The sequence below is a fragment of the Martes martes genome (genome assembly GCF_963455335.1).
Source record: "Martes martes genome assembly, chromosome: 10".
Lineage (NCBI taxonomy): Eukaryota > Metazoa > Chordata > Mammalia > Carnivora > Mustelidae > Martes > Martes martes.
In genome coordinates this window covers 62,320,588-62,339,211 of record NC_137898.1, presented here as the reverse complement: position 1 = coordinate 62,339,211, position 18,624 = coordinate 62,320,588, and the positions used below count along the sequence as shown (strand labels likewise).

Genomic DNA, 18,624 nt, shown 5'->3' with positions numbered 1-18,624 from the left:
TAACCTATTTCAATAAATAGGTAATAATTATTACAAAAATGACTTTAGGATTTTTTTTGCTTAAACAACAGAAATTTATTTCCTTATATTTCTGGAGGCTAGAAATTCAAGAAAGGTGCAAGCATGTTTGGTTTCCTCTGACGGATTTTCTTTTAGGCTTATAGATGGTCATCTTTTTCTGACATCTTTATATGATCTTCTTCTGTATATAACTGTGTCCTAATCTCTCTTTATAAGGACACCAGTCATACCGGATTAGGGCCTATCCATACGACCTCATTTTATGTTAATTCTTTCAAGAAACTGTTTCCAAATACAGTTATGTTCTTTTTTTTTCCTATTAATTCCAGTATAATTGTTAGATTAGTTTCAGGTGTACAGTATCACTACTATAATTCAACAATATCACAATTGTTGAATCATTATTCGATTATTCTATACATTACTCAATGCTTATCAAAGGTGTACTCTTAATCCCCCCCTCACTTATCTCACTCATCCCCCCTCCTCTCTGGTAACCAACAGTTTGTTTGTTCTTTATAGTTAAGAGTTTGTTATTTATTTTTTTATTTATTTTTGCTTTGTTTCTTAAATTCCACCTATGAGTGAAAATACACGTCATTTCATTCTGACTTATTTCTCTTAGTAGGTTATACTTCTAGGAAATCTGTCCACTTAAAAAATACTTTAAATTTATTGGTATAATGTCCCTCATAATAGTCAATTAACTTTTTAATGCCTCTAGGATTTGATGTGGTATCCTCCTTTCATTTCTGGTATTATTTGTGCTTGCCTTTTTCCTCCTTGATCAAATTTGCTATGGATATATGTTAATTTTACTTGTCTTTTTGAAGAAGAAACTTATGGCTTTGCTGACTTTCTCTATATTTGTTTTCTTTTTTTTTTCTTTAAGATTTTATTTATTTATTTGACACAGATCATAAGTAGGCACAGAGGCAGGCAGAGAGAGGAGGAAGCAGGCTCCCTGCTGAGCAGAGAGCCCGATGTGGGGCTCGATCCCAGGACCCTGGGATCATGACCTGAGCCGAAGGCAGAGGCTTTAACCCACTGAGCCACCCAGGCGCCCCTATATTTGTTTTCTGTTGTGTTCATTTTTGCTATTTATCTTTCCCTTGCTTCTTGAAATATATGACAAAACTCCTCTTTTGGGTCCTCTTCTTCTTTTTTTTGGTATACACATTTTAAAGCTAGATATTTGTCTCCAAGTATTAATTTTGCAGAGACCTATAAGTTTTAACATGTGTTTATTTATTTATTTATTTTTTTAAAAAGATTTTATTTACTTATTTGACAGAGAGAGATACAGTAAGAGAAGGAATACAAGCAGGGGGAGTGGAAGAAGGAGAAGCAGGCTTCCCGCCAAGCAAGGAGCCCAATGTAGGGCTTGATCCCAGGACCCTGGGATCACCACCTGAGCAAAAGGCAGATGCCCAGCGACTGAGCCACCCAGGTGTCCCTAACATGTATTTATTTTCATTATGATTCAACTCAAAGTATTTTCCAATATCTATGATTTCTTTGATGCATGTGTTATTTAGAATTATATTACTTATATTTAATATAATTGCATTACAGTCAGAAATTATATCCTGATTGTAATCCTTTGAAATTTAAGATGCTGTGTGGGCAAGTGTATGGTAAATTTTTGTAAATGTTCTCTAAGGGCTTGAAAAAAAATGTGCTTCTGCAATTGTTGGATGCAGTATTTTACATCTGGCAACTTTCTTTTTAATTAGTTAATTAATTAATTTCAGGGAGAGAGACTATATGAGCGGGGAGAGAGGGAGAAGGAGCGGGAGGGAGAGAGTCCTCAAGTAGACTTCCTGCTGAGTGGGGAGCCTGACATAGGGCTGGATCCCAGGACCCTGAGGATCATGACCTGAGCCAAAATCAAGAGTTGGCCGTCCAGTTGACTGAGCCACCCAGGTGCCCCATGGATCAAGTTTCTTAAACATGTTGTTTAAATATTTTACATCTTATATAAATTACTGAGAGCTATAAAAATCACCTAAAATTATAGATTTGTCTATTTTTTCTTTTAGTTCTGTCAATTTTTGCATTATATATTTGAGACATTACATGTATTAGATACATATAAATTTTAAATTATTATAATTTTCTGATGAATTGAGTATTTTTAACGCTATGAAGTAAACCCTTCTTAACAAGAGAAATGCTTTTCCCTTGAAGTCTGTTTTGTTCTATAATAAAATAACTATCCACATATAACACAATTATGCTTAGTGTTTGCATGGTATATATACTTTCCCATACTTTCACTTTCAACCTTCCCATATCTTTATATTTCTTTTTTTTTTTTTTTTTTTAAATATTTTATTTATTTGACAGACAGAGATCACAAGTAGGCAGAGAGGCAGGCAGAGAGAGAGAGGGAAGCAGGCTCCCCGCTGAGCAGAGAGCCCGATGCGGGGCTCGATCCCAGGACCCTGGGACCATGACCCGAGCCGAAAGCAGAGGCTTTAACCCACTGAGCCACCCAGGCGCCCCGCATATCTTTATATTTCATGTGGACTCTTTTATAAAGCCTTGAAATGGCTCCTGCCTACTACTTGTAGTCTCTCTACAACAGTAGGCTCCAACAAATATTTATTGAGCATTGTGCTAGACCCTGGGGATATAATGGTATGGAGCAAAGGATTAGTATCAGGCATTGTCTTGATGCAGGGCTGGTTAAGAATGACCTCAGTTTCCCAGCCATGAATACAACAATTAAGATAAATGGAAAATGTTATGTCTGCTCTGGTTGTGAAGGACTGCACCTAGGTTAAAGGCTTGGGGCCTGCATGAGAACAATATGAAAGGTGCTCATTATAAAGAATGGTAGGAAAAGGGGGCTATACCTCCTATGTGTTATAATGACCTCCACTACACTTAGCTCTCATCCCCGGCAGCTATACATAACTTATGTGGATGAGAGGACAAAAGAATCTGTATATTTAAATAGCTCTGGATCTCCTGATGAGATGAAAATATTATATTTGCTGTATTCTCTACCATGTATTCCTTTATAGAGCTAAGTAAACACAGCATTAGATTAAACCTGATCAGAGGTTGATTGTCAGATTAAATCCATAACTGCAGCCATGATGTTCTAATGGTGAACAAGGAAGGCATGATCACTGCCCTCACAGGAATTACAATCTAGTGTGGAAAGAGATAAGTAATCAGGCAATTAAAAATGTAGTATTTAATTCTGTGACAGGGACTGTACAGAGTACTTTGTAAGGACATTCGAAAGCCACCTAGACTTATGTAGATCAGAAAGACTTTTATGGAGGATATGATTTTTAATTTTATAACTGAAACATTACTAGAAACATCATTAATAACCACTGAAATATTATTAAGAGAAGCTAGAAGAGAGGCACCTGGGTGGCTAAGTCATTTAGGTATTGGACTCTTGATTTCGGCTCAGGTCATGATCCTGTGTCTTGAGACCGAGCCCTTGTGTCAGGGTCTGCTCTGGGTGTGAAGCCTGCCTGAGGTTCTCTCTCTCCCTTCCCTTCTGCTGCTCCTGACCCCGTGTGCATGTGCTGGCTCTCTTAAAAAAAGAGAGAGAGAGAGAGAGAGAGAGAGAGTGTGTGTGTGTGTGTGTGTGTGTGTGTGTGTGTGTGACTGGAGCTAGAAGAAAGCAAACTGGTATGAAAAAAAAAAAGTATGTCTAGAATATATTGTTGGAGGGAAGAGTGGGAAAAATGAAGCCAGAAAGGTAAAACCAGAGGTCAAGTCTAGCTTTTCAAGTCATGTTTAGTTAAACTTTATCTTACAGAAAAGGGAAGTCAATGGAAGTTTCAGCAATAGTGCAACATGATCATTCGTGTATTAGAAAGACATCCCTCTCTTGCTGGGTGGAGAATGAATTAGAGGGAGCCAAGACAAATGGAAAACCAACCAATGACGAGGTATTCCAGTAACCTAGGTGAGTGATGGGGCCTGAACCAGGGTACTATCAGTGGGAATAGAGAGAAACAGATTAGAGAGCTATTTAGGGCTTTGGACTGATAATAATTTGATATGGCAGTTAGAAGAGTTGGGAAAGTCAATGATTGCCTGGTTTACAACTTTAGCAGTTAGGTGCATGGTAACATTTTCCTTGGGTTAGGGAATATAGGAAGAGAAGAAATACTGGAGAGAAAAATGGTGATTTCATTTCTAGATTTGTTCAAAGTTTGAGGTGTCAGTGAGATATCCATGTAGATATCTCTGGGAACAGATGTCAGATATCTGGGTCTAAATCTTAGAAGAAAAAATCTAAGCTAAAGAAACATATTTAGGAATCATCACCATACAGAAGTCAAGGGGAATGGATTGCTTAAGGAGTATGCTAAACATATCAAATAATGGATAAGTTCGAACCTATACCCTGGCAGTGCACTGAGGCTTTTCCAAATTACTTTTCTTCTTTCCACAAGCACCTCCACCCCATGCATTCTGATTCTCTCCTAGGATGTGTGGCCTGACCCTGCCAGTGACCCACTCAGTATCCAATCTTTCCTTTTATTTTTTTCTTTATAGAAGACTGGTTTTATTTGGCTCATAATATGTCCAGCTTTTATAAAAGCTTGATTTCTCAGTTTCTCCTGCAGCTAGAGGTAGTCACATGACCTTCATAACTTTTTTTGGTGCATATTCTAGTATTAGTCATCTTTTAAACGAAAAAGATAATAGAATACATCTTTTTTGCTCTTTATAATTTTCACCTAAAATATTTTCATTTTGATAATAAACTAAATTGCAAAGTAATCTGCTACAGGAGTATCATCATATCACAGAAGGAATATGGGCTTTGGAATAAAAAAGACCTGGATTCAATTTTCAGCACTCCTAGTAACTAGGTGAGAAACGTTGGACAAATTATTTAACCTTTCTAACTCTCAGTTATCTCACCTATAAAACGAAGATGGTAATTTCTATATAGGTTTGTTGATATTTAGTAAGGTAATAGGTAAGTCAATCTATATAAACTACATAAAAGAGGGGCGCCTGGGTGGCTCAGTTGGTTAAGCGTCTGCCTTCAGGTCAGATCATGATCTCAGGGTCCTGAGATCGAGCCTCACATCAGGCTCCTTGCTCAGTGGGGAGTCTGCTTTTCCCTCTGCTTATGCACTCTCTCTCTCCCTGTCAAATAAATAAAGTCATTAAAAAAAAACAGAATAAATTTACATAAATCTGCTTAAGTTCCTGTTTTTCAAATTGTTTATACAGCGTATTCTTAGAAACCTTGAGGGTTAAATTAGAAGGGAGAGCAGTAAAATACTGATGTGTCATGTCTCTATCTCTAGGAGACATCTACTTTGGCAGGAAGATTTAAGCCATAGTACTCTCTGAGATAATAGATGAAATCTCATCTGAGACATTCAATTACTTATTTATCAATTGGCTTAAAGAGGTTCACTGACTTAAAAGTTCTTTTATCCTATTTTCATGTATACTTTTTTTGTTGTTGCTTTCTTAAGATATATTAGTATGTCTACTGAATGTGGCAGGCTTATGATTTTAGTATAACCCTTTGCAAGGCCATCAAATTAAATAAACAGCATCTGTCTCTTTTGGAGATGTCTGGATCACCTTGGGTTTTAATACAGTAAAGTAGAACTGTCATCAGTATTTTCTCCCTCAGGGAAGCTAATCTGGTTAGCAAGACAATCATCCTGGCTATGACAGATATTTTTAAAGTGTTTATTAACTCTTTCCTTCTAATTGTATATCACCACCACTTATCTGTCTAGTCCCAACTCAAATATCTCCTTTCAGAAGCCTTCTGTGATTACCATAGGCAGAAACTTACTGTGTCATCTTACACCTTCATATGTACTTCCAGTGTCGCACTATTACTGTATTTATTGCCTTGTGCTTTACCTTATATAGTATTTTTATATTATCCTCGTGAAATAAAACCTCTCCTTGTTTTAAACATATTATAGGTGAGGAAACTGAAGAACAGGCACAGCATGTCCATGGATAACGAAGTGACAAGGTTTGAGATTCAAAACTTCAAGAAATTGGAAGTAGTAAGAAATCAAATTCCAAACTCTCAAGCCAGAGTTACTTTATATTAGATAACATTGCTCTTCCCTACTGTAAATCTAGTCATAAATTCCAAAGCAATTTTTCCAATTACAAATTCCAAAACAATTTTCCAACTATAAATTTCAAAATAATTTTTCTAAATTTCTATACATAATATCAATAGTGATATAAAAGAATGAGAGTGATAGTCTACAAACTTAGACAAAAAGATTCTCAGAAAAAGTAGTTCTCTTTAAGGATGATACTCAGAAACCAATTAGGAATAGAGTACAAAAAAATATATTGATTCTGGGGTGCCTGGCTCGCCTGAGTAGGTAGAGGTTGCAGCTCTTGATCTCAGGGTGGTGAGTTCAAGCCCATGTTGGGTGTGGAGCTTACTTAAAAAGAAGAAAATCAATTCTAATTACTTAACAGGACAGGAAAGGATATTCCAGATTAGACTTTGGGCCAAAGATCTCTTCAAATACAACATTACAAATAGCGAGAAATACTACTGTATCACAATAGCAGACCACCTTCCCTATTTTGTTTTTCAATATTAGAGGAAATAATAATTTAGCTATATGCAACCGTTATATTTTGTAATCCTATCCTGAGTCATGTAAGCAGATAGCCTGCACCCTTGTCTGCATTAGCGTGCTTTTACATACTATAAATATTTTTTTTACAAGTCTATCTTCCTGACCCTGAGAACAGTAATCATGTCTTATTACCTTGGTTTATTAATATTAGTTAACATTTACTAACTGCTTACCGTGTGGTAGGGATTTTATATGTATTATTTATTTTTAAATTTATTTTTATTTTTTGGAAGATTTTATTTTATTTTTTTAAAGATTTTATTTATTTATTTGACAGACAGAGATCACAAGTAGGCAGAGAGGCAGGCAGAGAGAGAGAGGAAGCAGGCTCCCTGCCAAGCAGAGAGCCCGATGTGGGGCTCGATCCCAGGACCCTGAGATCATGACCTGAGCCGAAGGCAGCGGCTTAATCCACTGAGCCACCCAGGCGCCCCGAAGATTTTATTTTTAAGTCATCTCTACACCCAACAGAGGGCTCAAACTTACAACCCTGGGATGAAGTCACATGCCCTACTGACTGGGTCAGCCAGGTGCCCCTGCAGTACCTCCTTTAATCCTCAGACAAGCTTAGGAGATTATTATATAATTTTAGACATACAGTATAATGAGCTCCTCAAGAGCAGAGACGCTGTTATTTTATTCACTAGTATCACTCTTATGCCTAGTACAGCATCTGGCATACTGAAAGCACTTAAGTGTTTGTGGAATAATGAGGAAACCAAAGCTCAAAGAAGGTAAGTAACTTGTTCAGCGTATACAGTTAGTAAGTAGACACTCGATTGTATCCAGGTCTGCCTGATTTTAGATATTCACATTTTTACTCCACTGCCCCTCTACTTCCAACTTTGAGCTCAGAATCTGGTACTGAGAAGGTACACAGTGGACATCTGTTAAATGAATACTTGTCTTCTACCTTCAGACTACTTACCTGCTTCACCCTACCATTTCTCTACTTCTTCACTTCTCTCCTGAGAAGGCCTAGTATATAACCCATAGCTCTAAGCTTTCATCCTCCCTCCCTTCCTTCCTAGTAGCAAACATTTACCACTATCTACAGAAAAGAAAATACTTATTACTGAAAAAAAAACATGAGAGTTGCAGCATGGGAAGTTAGATGAACAGTTTGTTACTTTTATTATATAAACACAGTGTAAAATAGTCTAAAACACAAAATGGAAAATTGATGGTCATAAACTTACAAAAATTAACCCCAAATTTCCAAATTTTGGTTTTTTGCTCTTATGATTTTTCTTTCTTATAAAGACAAATAAGAAATTTACAAAAGCTGAAGTATTCTTAATACAAGTAAACTTCATCCTCTACACTGTGTCAATAAATCTTTCTTCATAAAGAGGTAATTACATAATGACATACTTCAAGTTAAAATAATAAGGAAGTGAGGATGTTCTCTCTGGTAACATCTACTCTAGGCTTGCCTGTAGAAAAGCAAGGCACAATAACGTGCTTTTGGAATTTATTTTAAGAAACAGATTTTAGCTAGATGATTATTATCTAGCTTAAGTTTAAAAAGGTACAGGAACACTTACTTTTTATATAAGCACAAAATATTCTAAAACTGCAAGGCTTCTGATACTCTTGAATGTGTCCTTATTTATTTATTGTTTGTTTGTTTTCTAGTTTGTTAAAAGAATTGTGATAGGAGTCAAACAAATCTAGGTTACAATCCTGGCTCTGCCCCTTAATAACTGTGTAAATGCTGGAAAAATTCTTAGTATCTCTGAGTTCATTTCCTTTAAAATGTGAACAATAATCCCTAATTTGTAGGACTGCCGGGGAGATCAGAGTCTGTGCAGTAATGGCATAATGCCAGGCACATGACAGCACTCAATTAACAATGGCTCTATTTGGGGTCTGCTACTTTATTTTCCTCTGGTTTCATTATGGGATATACTTAAATCATTATTTCCTACAGCAAAGTTTCCTATGTACGCTCTCCTCAATGTAAATAATCTTCCACCTTAAAAAACTCATAAAATTCTAGGAGGGAAATATTCGAGGAATCCTCAGTCTATCTTTTCTAGAAAATGATGTCATATAAAGGACCTTGTATGTGTATGTACATGAATGCTTTGATTTTTATTATAAGAGCACTTGCATACTGACTACTAAAGACAGCTGGGCCTGGGCATTGGCATCCTTTAGGCACTTGAGTTTGCAAACTCTGTTTTAAACACTTTCATAGGACATCTACCATTTTATTTTCAGAAATTATATTGCATATAATTTACCAGAAAAGGAAACACAATGCAGGCAAGTACTGTTAAACAATCATGGGTGTAATAATTTTTTAAAATTACCTGATGGAATATAGGCTCCTTTACCTTAAGGTAAACCTACAAAATATTAAAAGAAAAACAGGTGAATGAAGTGCATTACTGAAGGGGAAGAAAACTTATTCTAACAATTCTGCAAATCCCAAATCTCTCTTGCTTCCCTACTCCTGCTACTTAGATCTGACTCTAGCCACATAAAACCAATCAGATTGGGTGGCGGGCCGCAGAAAGGCTAGTACCTTCAGGTGGGTCTCCACCAGTGCTAGCTTTACCATGGTAAACAAAGTTATTGTGGATTACTCTGGCTTCTTGGCTTCTACATCAGCATCAAGGAAGGGCAAAGGTACACAGTTACTCATGAGGGGTGAAGAAGTTCTGTTGACAAAGTCTATAACACATTTTGTTCTACAACAGAAAGAACACTGGACTTAGAGACAGGTGATAAATTTCAGAGTTTGCCACTTATTTGCTATGGACCTTGAGCAAGTCACTTAACCAAAAGACTAATTTTTTCCTAATCCGGATAATGGGAATAATAGTGGTAAGGAATAATGAGCTAAACTACATGAAACAATTTAGCATATAATGCATGCTCAATAACTGAAAGCATTTAACAAATTTCTTGTGCTTTTTTTTTTTTACTTCCAAAACCTCTAACACATAACTCATCACCTAAATGCATTTCCAATTACACCAACCCTAGTTTTAGGCTCTAATATCATTTGGGTGATTAAGTTCAATGCCTATTGAAGATTTAGCATGCCATTTATTGCCCTGTAGGAGTATGCCTTTAAAATGACATGGTAGAGAGAATGAAAATTCAAATCATAATCCTGAAATGGCTCCGAACACTTATAATACAAAGTCCAAATTCCAAAGCTTTGCATGATCTCACTCCTGACTTTCTGTCTGCCCTCACTGCTCTCCTCTTTTCCCTTTCTCATCCTAGGCTCCAGAAAGTATAGTGCTTCCACATCTTTAAACATGCTGCTCTTCACTTTGTTCAGAAATCCTCCCCTGCTGGCAAACATTCATCTTCCAAGATCCAGCTCAAACTACCCCTTTTTCTAGAAGCCTTTCCTGGTCCTTTCTCCATTCAGCAGAAGCAGCCATTCACCCTCACCTTTGTGCCCTCACTGACCGCGTATAACATATCATATAATTTAATGGTTTGTTTCCCTCCCCAATAAGGCAATCATCTCTTTGATAGCAAAGGTTGTGCTTAGATATCTCTATATGCTCATTTAATGTAGTGCTGACCTCACAAAAATTTTATGTAGTTTTACAATTTGGCTACAAAATTTCTTATTCCAGAAGGAAGTTCCTTTCCTCACACAATAAAAACAGATTATTTCCTTTAAGCACCCACAGAACTTTAATAGTAAGACGTATATGAGACACTATATATCTGTAACTCTAAACTCAATAAGGAAGAATGCTTTTCATCTCTGAAATGTGTTGTTTCAAAATATTAACTTCCCTTTGTATAGTTTTATATTCCTACTGCTATTAATAAAAGAAATGCAAAAGGACAAGCCTCTTAAAGACATTTTTTAAGGCAAAAGAATTATGGAGTTCTTACTGTGTGCCAGGTATTAATTTTCACAACTAATACAAAATGTATGTCTTCATTTTACAGACAAGGAAATTAATACAGAGAGATTAAGTAACTTGCCCGAGGTTCCTAGTTATTAAGTAACTGTGTTCCTCCAAACTATTCTGACTGACTCCCAAACCTATAATTCTGATCACATCAGTTCTGAACTTACACAGTGGTCCAGTTTTGACTCCGCCACAATTCTCCACATAAACTTGGTTGGCCAGGCAAGTCACTAAAACTCTCTAGACTTTAGTTTCTCTCTCTCTTTTTTTCCCTTAAGATTTATTTATTTGAGACAGAGAGAGGGAGAGAGCACAGAAGGAGAGTGAGAAGGAGAAGCAGACTCCCCGCTGAGCAGAAAGCCCGATGTGGGGTACAATCCCAGGACCCTGAGATCATGACCTGAGCCCAAAGCAGATGCTTAACTGACTGAGGCACCCAGATGTACCCTAGTCTCCTCTTTTTTTTTTTTTTTTAAAGATTTTATTTATTTATTTGACAGACAGAGATCACAATTAGGTGGAGAGGCAGGCAGAGAGAGGAGGAAGCGGACTCCTCACTGAGCCGAGAGCCCGATTTGGGGCTCGATCCCAGGACCCTGGGATCATGACCTGAGCTGAAGGCAGAGGCTTTAACCCACTGAGCCACCCAGGTGCCCCCCCTAGTCTCCTCTTTTATAAGACTTCCTTTCACCTCTGAAACACAAGGATTCTCTCATGATCAATGAGTATGTAGTTTATATGAAGGACTACACAGTGCAGGGTAGAAGCATAAGGAAATAGTTTACCTGTTCTCTCAACCTCCTATTCACCTTCTCGGTTCACTGATACCTAATTTCTGCCTCTATCAATCTATTGTTGACAGTATTCTTATTAGGGTTACCTGGTCTTTTAACTGAAATTTTTATAGGTCAAACTTCAATCTGTATTTTACTCATCCTCTCAGAGGCAACTAACACTGTTAACTTCTTCTGGAAACCTTTTTGTACTCTGTGATATTGGGCTCTTTCGTTTTCCTACATCTCTGATTACTTATTCTAGGTCTCCTTTGCTGGCTCCATTTCTTCTACCTGACCCTCAAATGTCAGTGTTCCCATGTACAGCATGGTGATTATGGTTAATACTGGGTTGAATACTGGCAATTTGCTAAGAGAATAGATCTCAGGGGGTCTCATCTCTTGCTGTCTCACACACATACATGTTTGAAGATATGTTAATTAGCTTACCTAGAGTAATCGTTTCACTATGTATCAAAGTATCATGTTTTATACCTTAAATGTGTATAGTTTTTATATTTAAAGTGATGACTCTTATTGAAATCTTCAGGCATTATGAAAGTTTGCATACTGACAGGCTGTGAAGAGCGAACAAACAAATCAACTGCAACTTTTAGGGCTGCATCTTTGGTCATCTTAATGGTTCATCCTATCTCTGTGCCAGTTCATCTATTTCCACATTTCTAGTACTACCTATACCCTGACAATTCTCAAACCCACATCACATGCTTCATCTGTTAGAAACAAAATATGACTTACTGTGGTTACTATTAAACTGAATAGAACTAAGATAAAAAGCAGGTGGTAGTTTACAGAGTTCTTCATCTTGAAACATTCAAACCTTTAAAAAAAGAGAGAAAGAAACTTATTTTAAAATATATAACTAGTAAAATAGAATGCTGTCTTACCACTTATATACACACCTTTGGGTCTAGTGATGCCCATCATTTCCTCCCACCCAAACTCTCATCTCAGAGAACCTGCACCACCTCTAAGAGGCTGGAGAAATCAAGAGAAGGCACCTGGCTTTAACTGGGTCAAACAGAGGCTCTCTCCTGAAAACTTGGGAGTTTGGGAGTCAGAGACTGAATCAATTAAATGTGAGGAGTCAAAGTATAAAGCTTTATGGATTCAAAGTCTGATGCTGATATTTGGGCAGCTAAACTGAGTGAACAAGAAGATGAATGAGCAGAAAAGTGACCTGCATGGATGGAAAAATAAAGCAAATTCAAAGATGAGACCATGCAGAGAAGAAGGAATGGAGAAAAAAGGGTGGGAAAGATAAGCTGCCCTTGAATTGTAGTCAGGCTGTACTTCCTGTTATTGGGTTTCATATAATTTCCTCATGTTCTCTAAATAAATCTCTCTTAAGTCAAGCTGGCTTGAGTAGGTTTCTAAATCTTGCAATGAGCCATCCCTGAGTAAGGCACACTATTACAGAAAACATCACTCTATTATAATTGTCTCTTTATGGGTCTCCTCAACCAGACTGTGAACTCCTTGTGTGCAGGGATAAAAACTTTTTCTCATGTGTCTAATCATATCTAATCACTAGGCTAGCAAATACTCAGTAAATGAGGAAATAAGAACAAATATTTGACTATGGGTTAGGTATCCAACCTTTGAACCTATGTTTTAGTAGAAGCAGCAGGAAAATTCTCGGTTTACTCATTAATTGGCTGTAGGAATTGGACCCAACTCCTATTTCCTTATCTCTACAGAAAGATGGTTGGCCCAGATGATTTCTAAGGTCTCTTTTACTTTCATATTCTGTGACTTGATGACTTATTTTTAAAAAGCTCACCAGAAAGTACTTTTCTAGATCAGGAGCAGCAAACTACTGCCCAAAGGCCCAAACTTGTTTTTGTAAATAAAATGTTACTGAAACAGTCACACTCATTTGTTTACATATTATCTATGGCTGCTTCACTGCTACAGTAGCAGAGTTGAAGAGCTGCAACAGAGATCATAGGCCCATGAAACTTAAAATAATTACTACTGTCCCTTTACAGAAAAGTTCCAGATGAGCTTTTTTATTTTATTGTTTAAAGATTTTATTTATTTATTTGAAAGAGAGAGAAAGAAAGAACCATGGCAGGGGGAGGGGCAGAGGGAGAGAGGGAGAGAGAGAAGCAAACCTGAGCAGGGAGCCCAAGGCGTGGCTGGATCCCAGGACCCTGGGATCATGACCTGAGCCGAAGGCAGATGCTTAACCAACTAAGGCACCCAGATGCCCCCACATGAGCTCTTTAAATAATATCACATGATTCTGATTTTTAGATATCTTTAGATGAAAATATTCTTGGGGTACCTTGGTGGCTCAGTTAAGCGTCAAACTTGTGATGTCAGCTCAGGTCATGATCTCAGGGTCTTGAGACAGAGCCCCACATAAGGCTCCGTACTGAGTGTGGACCTGTCAGGGATTCTCTCTCTCTCTCCCTCTCTCACTGCCTCCCCAACGACCTACTACTTCCACTAGCACACACTCTCTCAAAAAAACAAAAAAAACAAAAATAGAGGGAAGAAGAAGAAGAAGAAAATATACTTGAACTTGTAATAATGATCATACTGAAAAGAGATAACCATCACATAAGGGGTTTAGAGAAATTTTAAGCACTAATGCTACAGAATTAAATGCAATGGTTAGAAGGTAAGCTTATTAAATTTGTAGTTCAATTTCCAACTCTGACACCAGCTACATGGCCTTAGGCAAGTCACCTAAGCACAAGTTCTGCTTATATCCTTAGACAAGTTACTAAATCCCTCTGTGCTTCACTTCATCATCTATAAAATGGGGATAATACCCATTTATCTTGCACAACTGGAAGAATTAGAGAGGATGTGTATAATACCTGCCGCAATTACAGGTACAAAGTACATAAATATTATTTTTATGGTATAATATGTAACATTTTATCTACATTCATAACTCAAGGAAATGCAGATTATACAAATTAAGTCAAAATTCTTTAAGTCAGATTTTAGTAAGAGTATCTAAACTGGGCATAGGGTTTTGAGATCATAAAAGTTAATAAGCAACATTATTATAACTTCCCATGGCTTATACTCTACATGGAGATCACAGAAGTAATAACCTTTTACACTATTACAATCTCCCAGTATAATGTAATAGGGTTAATTACATTACTTAATTCACTATGAGGTGAAAATGAATTTTAAAATATATTAAACAACGGAATTTTAAACATAAGCACTTACATGCAGTACACAAATATACAACAGCTGTAAATCATTGGGAGTTCATCCAATAGCTATAAGAAACAAAAAAAAAGATAAGAGGACTTGAATATTGCAGAGGTACAATTATTATACAAATCAAAATAAAACATCAGAATGATTATTATAGTCACCTCTCAGCTAATATCTTTTACTAATACTTTCACATATTTAACATTTAATTACTTTGAGTGTTGGGGAAAGTCACTGAAAGGACGTGACCGTCAGTTAACCTCTGAGCTGGACCCAGGCTATTGGAAGCTCCTCACTTCCTCCTATCCTTGGAAGAGAAGTAACTTCCACTTGTCTTTCTTGCTCCCAGAGGCTGTTCCAAGGACAGTCTTGAGATAGTGATGTGGTGTTGAAAACACTTGTATAGTATACCTGGCTGAACTGAATTAAGTCCTCTTTACACACTTTCAAGTTTTGATGGGCAGGTGGGGGACCCATTGCTGCCACCCAAGATGAACCTTGTATGTAGGTACTCTCTTTTTATTAAAACTGCAACCTACAAACCAGGAGTGGCCTGTCTCTTTCTTTCACCTTTCCCTGCCCTCTACTTATGGGGGTTGGTTTACTGTCATTGAACAAACAAGCTTGTCCATCCACCTATCTACCCTAATGTACATACCTACGTAGGACACCTGACTCACTGGACCACTCAGATCATTCAGTACCACAAACCATGATCTCATACTTCCAGGAAAGAATGAGGTCTACCATCTACAGGTCTGGGGGTCCTACCAATATTCTTTTGCACTTTCCCTCTTCCTAGAACACTTAAGATGAGTAAAATTTTCACTAATATATATAAGAAGGGACATTAATGGCAGCAAAGTCATTTAGTTAATCTAAGTAACCTATGTTTCTCAAAAATATTATTAGTAATAATAATAATAGCTATATGTATTAAACTACAAGTTAGACACTAAGCTAAATGTTGCAGATAGGTTATTTCTAATCCTTTGCCAATCCTATATTATTTACTTATTCACTAGATATGCATTTAATTAATTATTTAATAATATATCCACTATGTGCCAGGCAATGTGTTAGTTGCTGAGGATATAATGAAAACAAGATTCAGTCGATGCCCTCACAGTCTAGTGAGGGAGGGAAATGAAAAACATGGGATTAGATATAAAGATTCCAACAAAAGGGGGTCACAGAAACCAGAGAAGGTGGTGGCAGGAAATGAAATGGGGTGGTAGAGAAATACATTCTAGGAAGAAGGAAGAGAGTTTACACAAAGTAACATATTCTGGTAAATTACTGGAATAATGAAATAGCAGCATATGTGCAGGATCTTATAGTTAAGCGTCTTACATTCATTATCTCATTTAAGTTTAACAAAAATTCCAAGGTAGGTCCTATTATCTCCATCCCAAGATGAGAACTCTGAGGTTTAGACAATTTAAGTAATTTGTTTAAGATCACAGAGCTAATAAGTAATAGAGCCAGGTTTTAAACTCACTCTGGGGCATACCTCTACATTAAGTTGCCTCCAAAACTTTTCACTTTAATCACTTTCACATGTTCAAAAAAGTTGGCACAGGATCACAATATCTACAAGGTTTTTGATATACAGAAGATTCCTCTACTTGAAATTCTGAACTGCAGTCTCCTGGCTTTATATTAAACATCTTTTGCATTTATATCTTCTTTATTTCAGTTTTCATGTGTTAGCAAAATATGTGTCTAATTATTTGGCCTTTCCACAATGTAGTACTGAGGTATTTAAATGACCCATTTCAGGAGACCTTCTATTCATGTATTTGGAGGACAGGACATGAAAAGATTGGTTTTCTCCATATTATCCATAGGTCTATCTATATAGTTTATAAAGGCAGCTAAAATAATTATTGTCACTCTTTTCTTCACTCATTCAACAAATATTTATTAACCACCTACTATGTGCCTCAAACTATGCTATATACAGGAGATAAGATAACACTTGCCCTCCTGCTTTACAATCTAGCCAGGGTGAAAGACACTAGAAAGTTAACTGCACAAATAAATATTTAATTCCAATTATGGTAAGTGCTATGATGGAAAAGTACAGAGTACCATGACCAAAAAACAAGGGCCTTCATATAAGGAGTCGTGAAGATTTTCCTTAAAGAAGTGACACATAAACTGAGTCCTGAAACATGCAGATATGAGTAAGGTAAAGAGGGACTGAGGGGAAGATGAGAACCCCTAAGCAATGGGAACATAATGTGCAAAGGTCCTGTTGCAGGAAGGGAACTTAAAAAACTGAAATATGTCCATTGTGACTGAAGCTTAATTAATGATGAAGAGAAAGGATATGAAATGAGGTTGGAGATCAGCAGTAAATCAATCAGGCAAATGTTTTAGGCTGAAAGAATTTCTTAATTTTATCTTAAAAGCAATGGCAAACCACTGAAAATGTTTAAGCTAGGTGGCGGTCTCCATCAGCTTGGGTGGCAACAAAATACCTTAGACTGGATACTTTAAACAACAGAATTTATTTCTTACAGTTCTGGAGGCTAGGAAGTTCAAGATGATGGCAGAGATTTGGTGCTTGGCGAAGTTTCTCTTCTTGGCTTACAGATGGCTGCCTTCTCACTGTATTCTCACATGGTGGGGAGGGAGAGCAAGCTCTCTGGTCTCTTCTTCTAAGGGTGCTAGTCCCATCACAAAAACCCCACCTCATAACCTCATTTAAACTTAATAACCATTTAAGGCCCCATCTCCAAATATTGTCACACAGGGAACTAGAGATTCAACATATGAATTCTGAGAGGACACAAGTCAGTCCGTAGTGGTGTTACTGTGTTTAAAATACAGGTTTTATTATTTTTCAGGTATGGTGAAGCCAAAAGATCAGGAGATGACTGCCACTGAAAAGGCAGTTACTCACAGTTCCTAAGAAGTGACATGCCATGCCAAGCAGGGCCACATGGGAAAGCACCAGCGTCAGTCAAGAGGCAGAACGAGCAAGGAGAAAGCATGGATGACAACCTTTACCGTGGTTTCCCAGAGAAAGGCAAGGGAAGAGAGGGCAAGCAGGCTTAGCATTGGCTAATTTAAGTAACTTCAGCAGGCTCTAAGGTCTAGGGGCTATCTTTAGTTGTCTGGTACCTGACTTGAGGTGATTGGAGCAACAGAATACTGTCTCCTGGAGTGTAAGAGTCAGAAAAAAAAGGTAGTTTAGAGGATGGGCTCTGGATAGGTTAGTCTGAATATGAACAGACTAACTCCAGACTCGTCCAGGACGAGTTATTTGTTATATAAGAAATGGCCACCCCTGGAAAGGACAATGCCTGCCTAGTCAGGGAGGCTCCAGAAGCCAGAGCATCAAGAATATAAAAAATAAGAAAATATAGTTATTATGGATTGAATGTTTGTGTCCTACCTAAATTCACATGTTGAAACCCTAATCCCCAATCCAGTGGTATTTGAAGATGGGCCTTTTGGGAGGTAATTAGGATTAGATGACGTCATGAGGGTAGGGGCCCTCAGGATGGGATTGATGCTCCTCTAAGAAGAGATACCAGAGAGCTTGCAAGAACCAGTCAGAGAAAGACAAATACCGTGATTTCACTCAAATGTAGAATTTAAGAAACAAGCAGAAAACGAAGGGAAAAAAAAATAAAAGATAAACCAAAAAACTGACTCGTAACTATAGAGAACAAATTGTTACCAGAGAGGAAGTGGGTGAGAGAATGAATGAAATAGGGGATGGGGATTCAGAGTACACTTATGTTAAAAATAAGTAATTAAGAGTATACTTATCTTGATGAGCCCTGAGTAATATATGGAACTGTTGAATTATCATACTGTATACCTGAAACTAATATAACACTGTATGTTAACTACACTTAAAACAAACAAAGGGCATTTAAGAAAAAAAAAAAAAAAAGGAGTGGCTACCTATAAGACAGCTCTCACAATGCTGGCACCCTGATTTCAGACTTCAAGCCTCCAGAACTATGAAAAAACATATGTCTACTGTTTAAGCCATCTAGTCTACAGCATTTCTGTACAGCAGTCCCAGCTGACGAATACAATAATAAACATATGGTGCCATATCGGGTATGT

General features: G+C 37.2%; 1 protein-coding gene across 1 annotated transcript in view; it reads right to left on the bottom strand.

The window, feature by feature from the left end:
* ACER3 (alkaline ceramidase 3) overlaps positions 1–18,624 on the bottom strand; it is a 162,755-nt gene that overhangs the window by 31,939 nt on the left and 112,192 nt on the right. Inside the window, exons 4-6 of the mRNA XM_080817447.1 lie at positions 14,542–14,594; positions 12,082–12,163; positions 8,972–9,007 (exon numbers count right to left, since the gene is read on the bottom strand). Coding sequence (XP_080673573.1) covers positions 8,972–9,007; positions 12,082–12,163; positions 14,542–14,594 — 171 coding nt within the window. The remainder of the gene's footprint in view (positions 1–8,971; positions 9,008–12,081; positions 12,164–14,541; positions 14,595–18,624) is intronic.